We start from the raw sequence: 19256 nt of genomic DNA, 5'->3' as shown, positions 1-19256 counted from the left end.
CGATTCCTTACACAAATTTCGAAGGCAGTTCTTATATTGGCCAATCTAGCATATGCCGCCGATGATATCCTTTTGACAACCCATCCTCCGAATTGACAGTACGGTTTAATACTAAGTGCACTTCCGTACTATCAGACATTGTACATAATTGCACTTACGGGGCTGTTACATTTACCTCCCCATTTACTGAATGGGGAGGTAAATACTTCTGAATGTCTTAACAAAAAACGAGGTTCTCATCGTTTTCTGTTAAGACATTCAGAAGTTTAAGAGGAAGTTTTAAAGTGCAGTGTGCTAAACACAAGTTTTAAATATAATTTTTTTCATTTTTATTAAACAATAGAGCTTTTATACAAAATTTTAAAATAACCTGAGTTACTTTACAATTTATTGAAACATTTTAGTTTTGTTTTATTCGTTTTATAAAACTTTAATATCAATATAGCTTTAGGTTAAGTAGTAATTGTAATTACGAAGCAATAAAATGTTTATCTTCAAAAACTAAGACGGTTAGGTTAGGACGTGGTTTTCTATTCAGCTTTTCAGGTAAGCTCAAATATTCACAATATATTTGGCAGTACGGTTTAGTCCTAAGTGAAAATAAGTACAATTCCTGACTGCCATACATAGTACACAACTGCACTTATGGGGCTGTTGCATTTACTTCCCCATTTTTGGAAGACGGGCTGCCTTTTGATGTGGGCTTCTGGGAGGGGGGGAGATTCGGTGTGATATCAACCCCCAGATCTTTCTCTTGTTGGATTTTACCTCCCAGATGGTACCTTGTGTTCAGCCTTCTGCTCCCTTCACGTAATTTCATTACTTTACACTTTCCTGAGTTAAATTTTTGTAGCCATTTTCTAAACCATTACTCCAGTTTGTCCAGGTCGTCCTGTAATTTCTGTCTATCCTAATTTGCCTTGATTCTTCTCATAATTTTTGCATCATCAGCAAACATTGAGAGGAATGAGTCTATACCCTCTGGAAGATCGTTTACATATATTAGAAACAGGATGGGTTCAAATTCAGAGCCCTGTGGGACTCTGTTCGTGAAATCTCGCTATTCTCTCGTTGTCTCTTGTTGCTTAGATACTCCCTTATCCACTGGAGCACCTTACCTTTTACGCCCGTCTGTTTCTCCAACTTTTGTAACAACCTCATATTTCATACTGTGTCAAAGGCTTTCTGACAGCCTAAGAAAATGCAGTCTGCCCACCCTTCTGTGTGTGTGTATGCGTGCATGCGTGCATGCGTGCGTGCGTGCGTGCGTGCGTGCGTGCGTGCGTGCGTGCGTGCGTGCGTGCATGTGTGTGTGTGGATGAGTTACCTACTGCTGCCAAGATGAGAAATCTTGCCTGTGATTGAACACACACCAAACCATTCATCAGGGAGAGAGTCAGGGGGGACAGACACTGACTGGCGGCTGGGAATAACTTCCACCCTGTGCACTGAATACTTTATTGCTGTTTAGCGCTGTTCAAGGTGACTGTTAATGTTTTTGTGCAGCTGCCCAGGGAGCTTTTTAACGGCTTTTGTCAGCTATGTAGTGCTACCTCTGACGACTGTTTTATGTTGATTTTTACAGCTGTGTACAGTGCTGCTTTTACGTATCTTACATATCTGTTAAGGGAATCTGTTTAGAGTGCTGCTAGGCTGTCTGTTTAGGGAATATGTTTAGAGTGCTGGTAGGCTCTCTGTTAAGGGAATCTGTTTAGAGTGCCGGTAGGCTCTCTGTTAAGGGAATCTGTTTAGAGTGCTGCTAAGCTGTCTGTTAAGGAAATCTGTTTAGAATGCTGCTATTCTGTTTGTTCAGGGAATCTGTTTTAAGTGTCTACTAGAAGTCTGTTCAGGATATCTGCAAGATTGCCTGATTAGACTCGTGTTTAGGGTATTTGCTTAGGGTCAGTTGAATATCTGTTAAGGGGTCTGTGAGGGTCTGTCTCTGGCTGTCTATACAGCATTGTCGGCCTGGCTATTATCTAACGGCTATAACAGACTTATGGCGCTGCTTTGACTTTTTTCTGACCGGGGTGGGTTGTAGTTCTAACCGGGGTGGGTTGTGGTTCTGACCGGAGTGGATTATGGTTCTAACCGGGGTGGGTTGTAGTTCTAACCGGGGTGGGTTGTAGTTCTAACCGGGGTGGGTTGTGGTTCTGACCGGGGTGGGTTGTGGTTCTGACCGGGGTGGGTTGTGGTTCTGACCGGGGTGGGTTGTGGTTCTGACCGGGGTGGGTTGTAGTTCTAACCGGGGTGGGTTGTAGTTCTAACCGGGGTGGGTTGTAGTTCTGACCCGGGTGGGTTGTAGTTCTAACCGGGGTGGGTTGTGGTTCTAACCGGGGTGGGTTGTGGTTCTGACCGGGGTGGGTTGTGGTTCTGACCGGGGTGGGTTGTGGTTCTGACCGGGGTGGGTTGTAGTTCTGACCGGGGTGGGTTGTAGTTCTAACCGGGGTGGGTTGTGGTTCTGGCCGGGGTGGGTTGTGGTTCTGGCCGGGGTGGGTTGTGGTTCTAACCGGGGTGGGTTGTGGTTCTGGCCGGGGTGGGTTGTGGTTCTGGCCGGGGTGGGTTGTGGTTCTAACCGGGGTGGGTTGTGGTTCTGGCCGGGATGGGTTGTGGTTCTGACCGGGGTGGGTTGTGGTTCTGACCGGGGTGGCTTGTGGTTCTGACCGGGGTGGGTTCTAATTCTGACCGGGGGTGGGGTTCTTATTCTGACCAGGGTGGGACCCACCCCTGGACCCACCCCGGTCAGGACAAGAGGGGTGGTGGTGGGAGGAAGACAGGAGGAAGAGGGGAAGAAGGTGGTGTAGAGGTGCAGGGTGAAGGAGGGCGAGGTTGAAGGGTAGTGAAGGGGAAGAGGATGGGGCGGGGTGGGTGGGTGCTGGGGTAGAGGGGGTCACAGGGGCAACAAGAATGGTAAGGTAGCGGGAAGGAGGAGAGAAGGAAGGGAGAGGTGTCCCTAAGGAGTTTTTCTCGTGGTAAATGTAAGCAAATGTGGCCTAATAGAAAGGCGGCGCGGCGGGGGAGATGGGCCGGCCGGCTCACTCTCTACTGCCGCATTAACATCATTCATATTAATTTCAGTGTTTATAATCGCGCGTGTATGAACTTAGAATTTGTGAATCAATGCGTTGTTAATTAACCCTTTCTCTCCCTCTTCTGGGGAGCAAAGGGAGGGGGAGATAGGGTGCCCTTTCTCTCCCTCTTCTGGGGAGCAAAGGGAGGGGAAGATAGGGTGAGGAGGAGAAAGGGGAAGAGAACCGGTTTCCGCCTAATATATTATATACACATGAATAAATATATAAATATATATGCGAACAAGCCTGAATGGTCCCCAGGCATATATGCAACGCAAAACTCACACCCCAGAAGTGACTCGAACCCATACTGCCAGGAGCACTCTGCATCCGGTGTACAGGACACCTTAACCACTCAGCCATCATGACCGGACAAAAGATGATGGCAGTCAAGGCTATTTACTAAATCATAAATTCTCCATCAGCCGCCGGGATGCAAGGCTCGATTTGCCTAATAGGCCGAGTGAATTTCTTTATTTTCAATAAAATGTTTCCTGTCGGGTTATTTTAAATATTTTTATTATACTATATTAAGAACATAAATAATTGATTTAGTTATGTTTGTTTAGGTTAGGTTAAGATAGGTTAGGTGAGGTTAGGTAGGGTAGGTTGAGTTCGGTCATATATCTCCGTTAGTTGTAACTCAAATTAAAAAAAATTACCTCACATATAATGAAATGAATAGCTTTATCATTTCATAGGAAAAAAATTGAAAAATATTGAAATTCAAGAAAATTTGGCTTATTAAGCAAATTGGGCCTTGCATAGTAGGCCAAGAAGTGCGTTCTGGCTACTAGGTACGACATATATTCTACCCACTTCAAGACCCCGAACCAACATAGAAGCAGCAAGAGAAAGTATAGGCCAATAGGCCTTCTGTAGTTACTTCCATTCTTATGTTTTCATTCCTAATTTATACCTACCTCACCCAAAACTTTTTTGTCATATCACCTCACCCAAAACAAATAAAAAGCATGATATATATTATGTGTAAACAAAGTCTTTGAAAATGTGAGAAGCCCTTCAAAACGCTTCTAGGCGTCAGACCTAAAATAGAAAAGTAAAAAATGAATTTTGGAGAGTTAATTGTCCAATTACCCTCGACAGTGAAGAAAAACGTAAGAAATATTGAGAAGATTCGTGTTAGAATGATTAATCTTACCCTTGCGGTCATATTCAACAATATATATATATATACATATATGTGTGTGTGTGTTGTTGAATATGACCGAAAGAGTAAGATTAATGATTCTAACACGAATCTTCTCAATATTTCTTATGTTTTTCTTCACTGTCAGGGGTAGTTAAAAAATTAACTCACCAATAGTTCATTTTCACACTTTATTTATGGTCTGACGCACAGAAGCGTTTCGCAAGAACACTTCTTACATTATCAAAGACAATTTTACATAGTCAGATCGTTCTTATATTCGTTTTTGGGTGCCTAAATCGACTGTGCCACGACACGGTAACAGAATTGCTACCGGGAGTTCATTTGCCCTCACACGGATCCTGCATCTCTCCGAGACACCAACCAGGGCTTTACACAATTCCACCGTGACTGACTGGGCACCGAGAGACTGTCCTGGGCACCGCTTGGTACCCTCCTAATCATCTATTCATTAATGTCCCAGCCAACCATTACCATGGTGGGCACACCGCCAGCACCATTAGGGAAGGTCATTCATAACAAAAGGGAAAGGCTGGAGGTGTTCATTGAGCAGAGGTGTTGGACCACTCACTACGGCCTTTGTTATCAGCTGATTTACGGCAGAAAATTATACCCTCTGAGAGGCCCCCTCAGGGGTATTATGCTGAGTACGTGGCCACCTCCGCCTCTCTAACCATCGTCACTTCCAGGATGATTGATGCCGCTGGCTCTCCTGGTCCCGCTAATCCTGGAGAAAGGTTGGAGGAGCCTCGGGAGGTACCATGATTAATTGAGGGAGGTGAGGGAACTATCAGGAGAAAGTGTCAAGCCCTTACGTCTATATAGCACATGGATCAGGATTTGGGATGGGACTGGGGGGGGGGGGGGGGGGAAGGAAGGAATGGTGCCCAACCACTTAGACGGTCGTGAATTGAACCCCTACCTGCATTAAGCGAGACCGTCGTTCTACCGTCCAGCCCAAGTTGTTGGGACATGATTGATTGCATGTAATAAAATGAGAAAACTATGTTTTTATTTACATAGGCCACTGTTGTATTTCCCAGCACATTTAATGGTATTGAGACCTATACATACCTGTAGTCTTCTGATTTCCTTATATTCCACCCAATACATAAGTTTTCTCTATCAACCTAACCAAATAAAATTTGTCTTATAAACCAATTTTGTAACTGTTCTCAACCCCGAAATCAGACATAAATTAATGAACTTCTGATTGGCGAGATCTGAGGATAGTGTTATGCCACCAGCAGGGAGAGGACGACCTGGACGACCACACGCACCAGGAACTGGTACAGTTTTGTGGTGCACCGTCAGGTGGCGGGTGCTGGTCGTTCCTGGGCGGTGGTCGTTCCCGGACGGTGGTCGTTTCCGGACGGTGGTCGTTCCTGGGCGGTGGTCGTTCCCGGTCGGTGGTCGTTCCTGGGCGGTGGTCGTTCCCGGACGGTGGTCGTTCCTGGTCGGTGGTCGTTCCCGGACGGTGGTCGTTCCTGGTCGGTGGTCGTTCCCGGACGGTGGTCGTTCCTGGTCGGTGGTCGTTCCCGGACGGTGGTCGTTCCTGGTCGGTGGTCGTTCCCGGAGGGTGGTCGTTCCTGGGCGGTGGTCGTTCCTGGGCGGTGGTCGTTCCTGGTCGGTGGTCGTTCCCGGACGGTGGTCGTTCCTGGTCGGTGGTCGTTCCCGGACGGTGGTCGTTCCCGGACGGTGGTCGTTCCTGGGCGGTGGTCGTTCCTGGTCGATGGTCGTTCCTGGTCAATGGTCGTTCCCGGACGGTGGTCGTTCCTAGGCGGCGGTTGTTCCTGGGCGGTGGTCGTTCCTGGTCGATGGTCGTTCCTGGTCAATGGTCGTTCCCGGACGGTGGTCGTTCCTAGGCGGCGGTTGTTCCTGGGCGGTGGTCGTTCCTGGTCAATGGTCGTTCCTGGTCGGTGGTCGTTCCTGGTCGATGGTCGTTCCTGGTCAATGGTCGTTCCCGGACGGTGGTCGTTCCTAGGCGGCGGTTGTTCCTGGGCGGTGGTCGTTCACCTCATTACCGACCGGATTACTCACACTAGAAGTGATCAGAAGAGATTTACTTGCGGGATTATATATTGAAAATGGAGGATTAATTGGAAGCTGTAAGAGCCACCTGTGTGATGGGGCGTGGATTACGGGGGGAGGGGGTGTTCGTGTATGGTCATTAAGGGGGGAGGGGGTGTTCGTGTATGGTCATTACGGGGGGAGGGGGTGTTCGTGTATGGTCATTAAGGGGGGAGGGGGTGTTCGTGTATGGTCATTAAGGGGGGAGGGGGTGTTCGTGTATGGTCATTAAGGTGGAGGGGGTGTTCGTGTATGGTCATGAAGGGGGGAGGGGGTGTTCGTGTATGGTCATTAATGGGGGAGGGGGTGTTCGTGTATGGTCATTAATGGGGGAGGGGGTGTTCGTGTATGGTCATTAAGGGGGGAGGGGGTGTTCGTGTATGGTCATTACGGGGGGAGGAGGTGTTCGTGTATGGTCATTAATGGGGGAGGGGGTGTTCGTGTATGGTCATTAAGGGGGGAGGGGGTGTTCGTGTATGGTCATTACGGGGGGAGGAGGTGTTCGTGTATGGTCATTAAGGGGGGAGGGGGTGTTCGTGTTTGGTAATTAAAGGGGGGGTGTTCGTGTATGGTTATTAAGGGGTGTTCGTGTATGGTCATTAAGGGGAGGGGGTGTTCGAACATGGTCAGTAAGGTAGGGGGGGGGGGGTGATGGTAATTAAGGGGAGGGTGGATGGGCCATAATAGAGAGCAGGTGCTCACTAGGTGACGCCCGGCTGAGTAATGTAGGAAGTGTTTTAATTGGCACAAAAGCAAAACAAAAAAGCAATTAGTTTACAAGCTCCGAGTACAGAGACTCGGGAGAGGCGCCCGGCCGGTGTATTCAATCACCTTCTGAGATAAAGATAACAAACATGAGATATATAGAGAGAAGCGACGTTAGTATATCTCGGCCCGTTCTCCAGCACAGAAAAAACGATGCATAGAAAACGTCGATATTTGTGAGCCGTTACTGTCCATAGTAGGTAGTATTGGTTACGTTGGTTTCTATTACGTAAAAAACGCAACCGATTTGTTGAGAGAAGTGGTAGTAGGCATCATCAGTTTCAGGAGACTATGGGGATGTGCTCTGGTTGTCGGTCTGGAGTGGCCTCTCAGGGCGCAAAGCCACGGTAGCGTGATACGGGGGAGAAGCTGTCACCCATGCAGCAGGATCACTCTTTCCACAGCGATGAAAGTTTCCAATGGAAAGGCAAACGCCAATACGATTGGTTCCAGCGACGTCGCAGGAACTGTCAGAACGAGGCTGAAGGTAACAACGAACTGCCTTAGGGGGCTCCAGCTCCAAAGTTTAGTGGTTAAGTACCTGCCCACGTACATGGGTATCGAAGACTACCCTTGGGCATAGTTAAGATGTATATTTGTTTTCCGAGAAAACTGCTTGGAATTAAAACATTAACTTGTAGATTAGAAAAAGCAGTAAATCCAATGACTGAGATTATGTTAGCGATACTGTCTGAATGTTTTACAGCGTGGTGGAGCGTGGTAATTGAAAGATGGTGGCTCTGTTGGTAATTATTGTGGTGGTGGGGTTGGTGGTTGCGAAGGTAATTACATGTGGTGGTGGTGGTTTATTGATGACCGCTGTAATCATGTCATGAAACTAAGCACAATAGATCCTGTAGATTTTTGGTTAACTTTATTTTAGATTGTCCATGTTTTAATAAGCATTACCTGGAGAAAAATGAACACTTTCCACTCGAGGGCGATAAAAACAAAGAATTTGAAAATAAAAATTTAGAAACATTACTTACAGATAAAGTAACATTACTTAGAGATAGTTGTGTTACTTACAAAGGTATAAACATGTTAAACAAACTAGCTGGAGGAAGCTGGAATGACAGAGCGACGGCATAATAAACTCTCCTCGCGATATGTTTGTCCAAGATCAGCAGACCCCGGGGGACGCATGCGTAAATTTCATCGTAACTCTGTGACCAAGACCAATAATTTCCCGGCAGATGAACGTTAACTTTGTGTATGGTTGGCCCTATGATAGGTTATGTTATGTGTTTGGGGTCTGCTGGCAATTATTTGTATTGGCTGTACTCTGGTGAACCAGAGATATGCGATTTGAACACAAGAAAGGTTCGAATTGTCATCAGTTGTGAGTCGTGTGTAAACCGTTTTTCATTCATATACAAGAGGTTTGGCGGGTGCATGGAATGAACTTTGCCCTTTGTTTATGAAGACGGGCTGACCTGTCCTCGACACATGTCCGTTTCATCCAGCGGTCGACCCCACAGACACATTCATAAATTTGTACTTGCTGTTCATTCAAAATGGGAATTTTCTCAAATATAAATTAATATTATAATATATATTAGCATATTGTGCATATATAGGAATAGGTTAGGTTAGGGTAGATGTTTAGGTTCTGTTGGCGATTATTTGTACTTGTTGTTCGTGGGTGAAGCATTTATAGCGTTGTTATCTTGAGGTTATCTTGAGATGATTTCGTTTTTTTTTTTTTTTTTTTTTTTTAGTGTCCCCGCGGCCCGGTCCTCGACCAGGCCTCCACCCCCAGGAAGCAGCCCGTGACAGCTGACTAACTCCCAGGTACCTATTTACTGCTAGGTAACAGGGGCATTCAGGGTGAAAGAAACTTTGCCCATTTGTTTCTGTCTCGTGCGGGAATCGAACCCGCGCCACAGAATTACGAGTCCTGTGCGCTATCCACCAGGCTACGAGGGCCCCCCCCCCCGTGGTTCGAACAAAACTCGTATATGAAGCACTTGTTCCGGAAGTGTTCGTACATAAACAGTTGTGAATCGTGTGTAAAACCGTTTTCAGTCATAAACAGGGGGTTTGGCGGGTGCAAGGAATCACTTTTGGGTCTTTGTTTGGAGGACGGGCTGGGACGAGCTGAACAAAAGCCAAATGCTCATTAATCCCAGCCTGTCCCAGCCCCGTTAATCCCAGCTTTTTATGAAGGCATACGTAGTTAATACCATCAGATGTGAGTAATGTGTAAAACCGTTGTTTTACACATTACTCACAACTGATGGCGTTACCTTGAGGTGTTTCCGGGGCTTAGCGTCCCCGCGGCCCGGTCGTCGACCAGGCCTCTTCGTTGCTGGACTGGTCAACCAGGCTGTTGGACGCGACAGCTCGCAGCCTGAGGTATGAATCACAGTCTGATTGATAAGGTATCCTTTAGAAGTGTATATCGAGTTCTCTCTTGAACACTGTGAGTGGTCGGCCAGTTATGCCCCTTATGTGTAGTGGAAGCGTTTTGAACAGTCTAGGATCTCTGATGTTGATTGAGTTCTCTCTCAGAGTACCTGTTGCACCTTTGCTTTTCAACGGGGGTATCTGCACATCCTGCCATGCCTTCTGGTCTCATGTGATGTTATCTCTGCGTGCAGGTTTGGGACCAGCCCCTCAACGATTTTCCACGTGTAAATTATTATGTATCTTTCCCGCCTGCACGCAAGAAAATACAGATTTAGGCTCCTTAATCGGTCCCAGTAGTTTAGATGTTTTACTGAGTAGATTCTAGCAGTAAAGGATCTCTACACGCTCTCCAAGTCAGCAATTTCATCAGCTTTGAAAAGGGGCAGTCATTGTGCAGCAGTACTCCACTCTAGAGAGCACTAGCGTCCTGAAAAGTATCATCATCGGTACAGCATCTTTAGTGTGAAAAGTTCTTGTTATCCAACCTGTCATTTTTCTTGCAGTTGTGACGGCTACTTTATTGTGTTCTTTAAAGGTAAGGTCTTCCGACATGAGTACACCCAGATCCTTTACATTGCCTTTTCGTTCTATGTTATAATTTGACTGAGTTTTGTACGTGGTTTCCGTTTTTATATTTTCATTTTTTTCCGTAGCGCATGAGCTGGAACTTATCTTAGTAAAACACCATATTATTTTCTGTAGCCCATAGAAAGACCTGATCTACATCTGATTGGAGGTTTGCCGTGTCCTCAATGTTGTCTGTTCTCATGAAAATCCTAGTGTCATCTGCAAAGGATGATACAGTACTATAGATGGTGTCCATGTCTATGTCCGATATGAGGATGAGATAAAGTACTGGAGCAAGCACAGTACCCTGGGGGACTGAGCTCTTCACGGTTGATGGGCTGGATTTTATTTTGTTGACTATTACACATTGGGTTCTGTTAGTCAGGAAATTGTAGATCCATCTGCCTATTTTTTCAGTAATTCCTTTTTAACGCATTTTATGTGCAATAACACCATGGTCACATTTATCAAAAGCTTTTGCGAAATCTGTGTAAATTACATCAGCGTTTTGTTTGTCTTCCATAGCATCTAATGCCATATCATAGTGGTCCAGCAACTGCGACAGGCAAGAGCGCCCTGTTCTGAAACCATGTTGTCCGGGGTTATGGAGATGCTCGTCACGACGTCTGAACACTTCCGGAACAAGGGCTTCATTGACGAATTTTGTTCGAACCACAACGCTGTAAATGCTTCACCCACGTACTACAAATACAAATAATTGCCAACAGAACCTAAACACCTTACCTTACCTAACCTATGCCTATATATGCACAATATGCTAATACAAAATAATATTAATTTATATTTGAGAAAATTCCCATTTCGAATGAACAGTCAACCTGTCTTCGACTCAAGTCTATTTCATCCAGCGGTCGACCCCACAGACGCATTCACAAATTTTTAAATGCTGATCACTCAAAACGGGAATTTTCTCATATATAAATCGATATTATAATATATTAGCATATTGAGCATATATTGGTATAACTTAGGTTACGATAGGCGTTTAGGTTCTGTTGGCGATTATTTGCATTTGTTGTACGTGGGTGAAGCATTGTGAGTCGTGTGTAAACCGTTTTACATTCATAATCAGGGGGTTTGGTGGCGGGATTAACGAGCATTTCGCTATTGTTTCTGATATAGCTCGAAATTATAGAGAGGAGATAACACGAGACAGAGGAAGGAGATAGCGCGAGGCAAAGGGAGGAGATAGCGCGAGTCAGAGGGAGGAGATAGCGCGAAACAGAGGGAGGAGATATCACGAGACAGAGGGAGGCGATAGCACGAGACAGGGGGACGAGATAGCGCGAGACAAAAGTAGTAGATAGCAGGAGACAAGGGGACGAGATAGCGCGAGACAGAGGGAGGAGATATCACGAGAAAGAGGGAGAAGATAGCTTGAGACAGAGGGAGGAGATAGCTTGAGACAGAAGGAGGAGATAGCTTGAGACAGAGGGAGAAGATAGCTTGAGACAGGAGGAGATAGCTTGAGACAGAGGGAGGAGATAGCTTGAGACAGAAGGAGGAGATAGCTTGAGAGAGAAGGAGGAGATAGCTTGAGACAGAAGGAGGAGATAGCTTGAGACAGAAGGAGGAGATAGCTTGAGACAGAAGGAGGAGATAGCTTGAGATAGAAGGAGGAGATAGCTTGAGACAGAGGGAGGAGATAGCTTGAGACAGAAGGAGGAGATAGCTTGAGACAGAAGGAGGAGATAGCTTGAGACAGAGGGAGGAGATAGCTTGAGACAGAAGGAGATAGCTTGAGATAGAAGGAGGAGATAGCTTGAGACAGAAGGAGATAGCTTGAGACAGAAGGAGACAGGGGGACGATACACCTGGAGCCGAACTGGTGCACCCACAACAGGCCTCTCACTCTTGACGAGGATTTCGGTAATAGCCTTATCACCGGTAAAATAATCATTACTTGTAATCAATACAAAGCTTGAGAGAGAAGCAATATTACGGCTCCCGCGCCAGTGACGCTCCTTGAGAGCTGGACCAGCACCTCGAGGGCACGCGCGCTCGCACACACACACACGCACACACACACACACACACACACACACACACACACACACACACACACACACACACACACACACACACACACACAAGAGGAGAACAGATGGAATGCAGTAGGCAGTGATGTGGTGGAGGCTGACTCCATACACAGTTTCAAATGTAGATATGATAGAGCCCAGTAGGCTCAGGAATCTGTACATCAGTTGATTGACAGTTGCGAGGCGGGACCAAAGAGCCAGAGCTCAACCTCTACAAGCACAACTAGGTGAGTACAATTAGGTGGGTACACACACACACACACACGCACTCAAACACACACACACACACACACACACACACACACACACACACACACACACACACACACACACACACACACACACACACACACACACACACACACACCCAGTAGGAGATAGAGCCCAGTAGGCTCAAGAATCTGTACATCAGTTGATTGACAGTTGCGAGGCGGGACCAAAGAGCCAGAGCTCAACCTCTACAAGCACAACTAGGTGAGTACAATTAGGTGGGTACACACACACACACACACGCACTCAAACACACACACACACACACACACACACACACACACACACACACACACACACACACACACACACACACACTGGAAGAAGGCAAATGTCGTGCCGATCTTCAAGAAAGGAGATAGGGAGGAGGCACTTAACTACAGACCTGTATCACTGACAAGCATCCCCTGTAAAATACTGGAAAGAATAATTAGGCTACGACTGGTTGCACACCTGGAGAACATTAGGTTTGTGAACAAACATCAACATGGGTTCTGGACAGGGAAATCGTGCCTAACAAACCTTCTGGAATTCTATGATAAAATAACGAGGATAAGACAGGACAGAGATGGTTGGGCAGACTGCATATTTCTGGACTGCCAAAAAGCCTTTGATACAGTACCGCACATGAGACTGCTGTTCAAGCTCGAGAGGCAGGCGGGGGTGGGGGGAAAGGTCCTGGAATGGATAAGGAACTACCTAACAGGAAGGAGCCAAAGAGTTACGGTAAGGGGCGAGAAGTCGGACTGGCGAACAGTAACAAGTGGAGTACCACAAGGATCGGTGCTGGGACCAATTCTATTTCTTGTATATGTTAACGACATGTTTACAGGCGTAGAGTCCTACATGTCGATGTTTGCGGATGATGCAAAGTTGATGAGAAGAGTTGTGACAGATGAGGATTGCAGGATCCTCCAAGAGGACCTGAACAGATTGCAGAGATGGTCAGAGAAATGGCTACTGGAATTCAACACGAGCAAATGTAAAGTTATGGAAATGGGACTAGGAGATAGGAGACCAAAGGGACAGTACACAATGAAGGGGAACAGCCTACCTGTAACGACGCGTGAAAGAGACCTGGGGGTGGACGTAACACCTAATCTATCTCCTGAGGCACATATTAATAGGATAACGACAGCAGCGTACTCTACACTGGCAAAAGTTAGAACATCATTCAGAAACCTAAGTAAGGAGGCATTTAGGGCGCTTTACACTGCCTACGTAAGGCCAGTCTTAGAGTATGCCGCCTCATCATGGAGTCCCCATCTGAAGAAGCATATAATGAAACTGGAAAAGGTTCAGAGGTTTGCAACGAGACTCGTCCCAGAGCTACGAGGGATGGGGTATGAAGAGCGCCTGAGGGAACTGTGCCTTACGACACTAGAAAGAAGAAGGGAGAGGGGGGACATGATAGGAACGTATAAGATACTCAGAGGAATTGACAGAGTGGACATGTGGACATAGACGAAATGTTCACACGGAATAGTAACAGAACGAGAGGACATGGATGGAAGCTTGAAACTCAGATGAGTCACAGAGATGTAAGGAAGTTTTCTTTTAGCGTGAGAGTAGTGGGGAAATGGAATGCACTTCAGGAACAGGTTGTGGAAGCAAATACTATTCATAATTTTAAAACCAGGTATGATAGGGAAATGGGACAGGAGTCATTGCTGTAAACAACCGATGCTCGAAAGGCGGGATCCAAGAGTCAATGCTCGATCCTGCAAGCACATATAGGTGAGTACATATAGGTGAGTACACACACACACACACACACGCCATCACACACACACACACACACACGCCATCACACACACACACACACACACACACACACACACACACACACACACACACACACACACACACACACACACACACACACACACACACACACACACACACACACTCACACACACTCACGTCATCACACACACACACACACACACACACACACACACACACACACACACACACACACACACACACACACACACACACACATACACACACACACACACACACACACACACACACACACACACACACACACACACACTTCAATACTATGAAATACTTCATTAATATGAAATACTTCAAGAGTCAGAGAGAGAGAAAGACCTGGGGGTTGATATCACGCCAGACCTGTCCCCTGAAGCTCATATCAAGAGGATAACATCAGCAGCATATGCCAGGTTGGCTAACATAAGAACGGCCTTTAGAAACTTGTGTAAGGAATCTTTCAGAACATTATATACCACATATGTCAGACCAATCCTGGAGTATGCGGCTCCAGCATGGAGTCCATATCTAGTCAAGCATAAGACTAGACTGGAAAAGGTTCAAAGGTTTGCCACCAGACTAGTACCCGAGCTGAGAGGTATGAGCTACGAGGAGAGACTACGGGAATTGAACCTCACTTCGTTGGAAGACAGAAGAGTTAGAGGGGACATGATCACCACATTCAAGATTCTCAAGGGAATCGACAGGGTTGATAAAGATAGGCTATTTAACACAAGGGGCACACGCACTAGGGGACACAGGTGGAAACTGAGTGCCCAAATGAGCCACAGAGATATTAGAAAGAACTTTTTTAGTGTGAGAGTGGTTGACAAATGGAATGCATTAGGAAGCAATGTGGTGGAGGCTGACTCCATACACAGTTTCAAGTGTAGATATGATAGAGCCCAATAGGCTCAGGAACCTGTACACCTGTTGATTGACAGTTGAGAGGCGGGACCAAAGAGCCAGAGCTCAAACCCCGCAAGCACAACTAGGTGAGTACAACTAGGTGAGTACACACACACACACACACACACACACACACACACACATATACACACACACACACACACACGCGTGCGCACACACATACACACACACACACACACACACACACACACACACCTAATCTAACTCTTGAGGCACATATAAATAGGATAACGACAGCAGCGTACTCTACACTGCCGAAAATTAGAACTTCATTCAGAAACCTAAATGAGGAGGCTTTTAGGGCGCTTTACACTGCCTACGTGAGACCCGTCTTAGAGTATGCCGCGCCATCATGGAGCCCCCACCTGAAAAAACACATAAAGAAACTGGAAAAGGTTCAGAGGTTTGCGACGAGGCTTGTCCCAGAGTTACGAGGGATGGGATATGAAGAGCGTCTGAAGGAACTGAACCTTACGACACTAGAGAAAAGAAGGAAGAGAGGAGATATGATAGGGACATATAAAATACTCAGGGGAATTGACAAAGTGGAAATAGATGAAATGTTCACACGTAATAATAACAGAACGAGTGGACATGGATGGAAACTGGAAACTCAGATGAGTCACAGAGATTTTAGATGTTCTTTTAGCGTGAGAGTAGTGGAAAAATGGAATGCACTTGGGGAACAGGTTGTGGAAGCATACACTATTCATACTTTTAAAACTAGGTATGATAGGGAAATGGGACAGGAGTCATTGCTGTAAACAACCGATAGCTGGAAAGGCGGGAGCCAAGAGTCAATGCTCGATCCTGCAAGCACAAATAGGTGAGTACACACACACACACACACACACACACACACACACACACACACACACACACACACACACACACACACACACACACACACACACACACACCACACGCACACACACCACACGCACACACACACACACACACACACACACACACACACACACACACACACACACACACACACACACACACACACACACACACACACACACACACACACACACCACACGCACACACACCACACACACACACACACACACACACACACACACACACACACACACACACACACACACACACACACACACACACACACACACACACACACACACACACACACACACACACACACACACACACACACACACACACACGCCATCACACACACACACACACACACACACACACACACACACACACACACACACACACACACACACACACACACACGCCATCACACACACACACACACACACACACACACACACACACACACACACACACACACACACACACACACACACACACACACACACACACACACACACACACATACACACACACACACACACACACACACACACACACACACACACACACACACACACACACACACACACACACACACACACACACACACACGCCATCACACTCCATCTGGATCTCCAGCATTAGTTTTGATCACTGGTCATTTAGGCTGGCAAGATCCTGGCCACGATACCGACGATGATCAACTACACGTGGGCGCCCTGGACGGCTGGAAGGCCCACCACCTCTGGAATGTTTCCATCTGATAACAGCAAGAGCGAGATGGATCTCTCTTCTCCTCTTTTCTCTCTCATGAATATTCAATCTCCAGCATCAAGGAACATCGTCACTTGAATGGAGAATCGGGGAAATGCTCGTCCATATGATGGCGAGTAATGTTTGGGTCGTTTCTTGTATATGTTATGTTGTATCAAAATGTATATATTTATAAAAGCCTCCCCAAGAAAGGTATATGCCTTTTTTTTAAAGGAAAGTAGATCTTAGGATCTTAGAAGGGAGGTAGACCTTGGTAGGGCGGTAGACCTATGGAGGGAGCTACTTTGACTGGAGGACCTTTCTAATCTCGGACATATATTCTTTCTTAGATGACTCAGCTGGTGTCCCCTCTACGGGTTGCAGCACCGTCTCAGGAGTCTGTTTTAAAATTTGCTGTAAGAAGGTGGTGTATTAATGATTTACCTTTCCTCGATGCTATCATAGCAGGTTTCTCTTGAAGAACGGGTCGTATTGGGTGTTCGTTGTAGGTTTCCCTCATCCAACTCCTTATGTCTCTCACGTTAGACTGAAGTTATTTAGCATAACCTTGGAATAAGGGCGTTGGTAAGATCCATCTGTTCAGGTGATTGCTTCTTTTTGTTACTCTTAGTATCTGGTCTCTAAGTGTCCTCGTGTCTCGGCTGTGTCGCTCAGTACTCGTTCCAGGTAACCTCTGGTCTTAAAAAGGGCCCAAAGGTTCTCTAGTTGTAAGAGTAGGCCGTGATCATTAATTGTTATTCTCTTAAGCCTGAGTGCCAGTGAGAAAGGAAGGAAACTCTTCAAGGACAGTGGGTGGCATGAATCGTTGTAATAGGTACGAATGGAGGTTGGTTGGTTTATAATACGCCTTCGTCTGCAGGGTTCTTCTCTGCTATACCTTTGTATCAAGGAAAGATATTGCATGTTCATTATGTTCAAGGGTGAACTTTTGGTTGCCGTGTACGGTGTTTGCCCATTTGAAGAGTTGTTGTTGTAAACGGTGTCCTCATTTCGTTATTATTCTAAAGATGTCATCTCTGTAGCGGTAGTAGGCTAGCAGTCCGTCTTCTCTAGCCATCATCCTCCAGCCTCCAATCGCTGTACCCTTTATTTGCCTGTATATTCTCCCGTCAAATTTGAAGATTGTGTCTCGGCTTTCGTATGGAACTGCTTCCTCTAGTAGCTGTTTGTTGGCGTCTGCCATATGCCTGCTTCTCTTAATTTTTGTCTGAAGATATGCTTGGTCCTCTTTAAAAAGTTGCTACTCCATTTGCCACCTCTCTCTTCGTGGTATACTCGAGTAGAGTATGGCCACATCCAGTGAGAAGAAGAGGGCCCCTAGTTGCATGGGACCTTCCAGGGTCGCGAGTTTATTGATGAAATCTATCGGGTTCCGGAGTATTTGCGGGATGAGCTTGAATAGTGGGTTCAGAAGCGCTCTGCAAATTCAATCTACCGGCCTTGTCGGGGCACGGCAGCCGCTTAGGACTGGTCTCCTTTGCAATGTCAGTGTCTCTTGTAAGGTTTCCTTATGTATTTTAGGGAGCAGATACATATCAGCGATTTTTGAGTCGAATGCTACGAAGACGTCTCTGACTGATGACCTGAAAAGTCCTCTGCTGCCTCCCGAAGTCGGGTCCTTATTTCTAAAGAGCTTCAGCACCAGCTCTTTGCTCCTTGTCTGAGCGTTTTTGAGAGCTGCTTGATCGTTCTGTACAGGTTAATAAGTTAGAGCGTCCCGTAGTGGTCGCATCACTTCCTTTTTATAGTTCTTGGCCTTCCTGATCACTACAGCTCCTCCTTTATCTGCGGGCTAGATGATGATGGTTCCTTTCTCTAACTTGTTTAGGGCATCTCTTTCCTCTTGTTCTCAGGTTGTATTTGGTTCTAGTTGCTGCTGTCTTCTTAAGTTTCCCCTTCATCTCTTGTGTGTTCTCTTGTAGACCTTCCTGGTTGTAAGTGAGCTGCGTTCTTCGTTGTTTTGGGTTGAGGAATCTGTAGGAGAGGAAGGGGCGACGAGGGTCCCTCATGTGTACTGATCTTCCACGCTGTTCTTCTCTTCCTGTTTTTCCTGGAGGTGGACCTAGGGATGGAGTTGGACCTTGGCGGGTAGGTGGACCTAGGGAACAGGTCCAAAAAACCATGCCCTAATCCAACAGGCATATTTTTATAGCTTAAGAAGCACCACAATACCGTGGGCCTGTAGCTTTTTAATCAATATTTCACGTGATACTGTACCAAAAGCTTTGCTAAAGTCTAGGTACACAAACGTCACAATTCTTTCCACTAACAAATGCCTCTAATCACTAACATCAACCTTAAACCACTCTCAGTTCAACTCGACCTCCTAATAGAACGTCGCATTTTGACGTTATACTCTCCCTAAGGCCAAAAATTGTAGTACTATATTTTTTGTAACGTTTCTACTAGTACGGTAGAAAATTGTCCTACCGTACTAGGAAGCGGCTCACGAAATTGACATACTGTCTCGTTTTCTGTTTTGGGTCCTCTGGTAGGTTAGAATAAGGGCACTTTAGAACAACAGTTTCTTGACGTTGG

At 46.2% G+C, this 19256-nt stretch overlaps 1 protein-coding gene across 1 annotated transcript; it reads right to left on the bottom strand.

The window, feature by feature from the left end:
• Positions 1-5552: 5552 nt before the first annotated feature.
• LOC138370757 (proteoglycan 4-like) lies at positions 5553-18841 on the bottom strand. The gene is made up of 2 exons (XM_069335355.1): positions 18539-18841; positions 5553-6239 (listed from the first exon to the last, which is right to left on the bottom strand). Exons 1-2 carry the CDS (start codon positions 18839-18841, stop codon positions 5553-5555), a joined length of 990 nt encoding a protein of 329 aa, XP_069191456.1.
• Between the last annotated feature and the right edge of the window lie 415 nt (positions 18842-19256).

The sequence above is a fragment of the Procambarus clarkii genome, chromosome 33 (genome assembly GCF_040958095.1).
Source record: "Procambarus clarkii isolate CNS0578487 chromosome 33, FALCON_Pclarkii_2.0, whole genome shotgun sequence".
Taxonomy (NCBI): domain Eukaryota; kingdom Metazoa; phylum Arthropoda; class Malacostraca; order Decapoda; family Cambaridae; genus Procambarus; species Procambarus clarkii.
The sequence above is the reverse complement of the archived record's forward strand: the minus strand, read 5'-3'. Positions and strand labels throughout refer to the sequence as shown.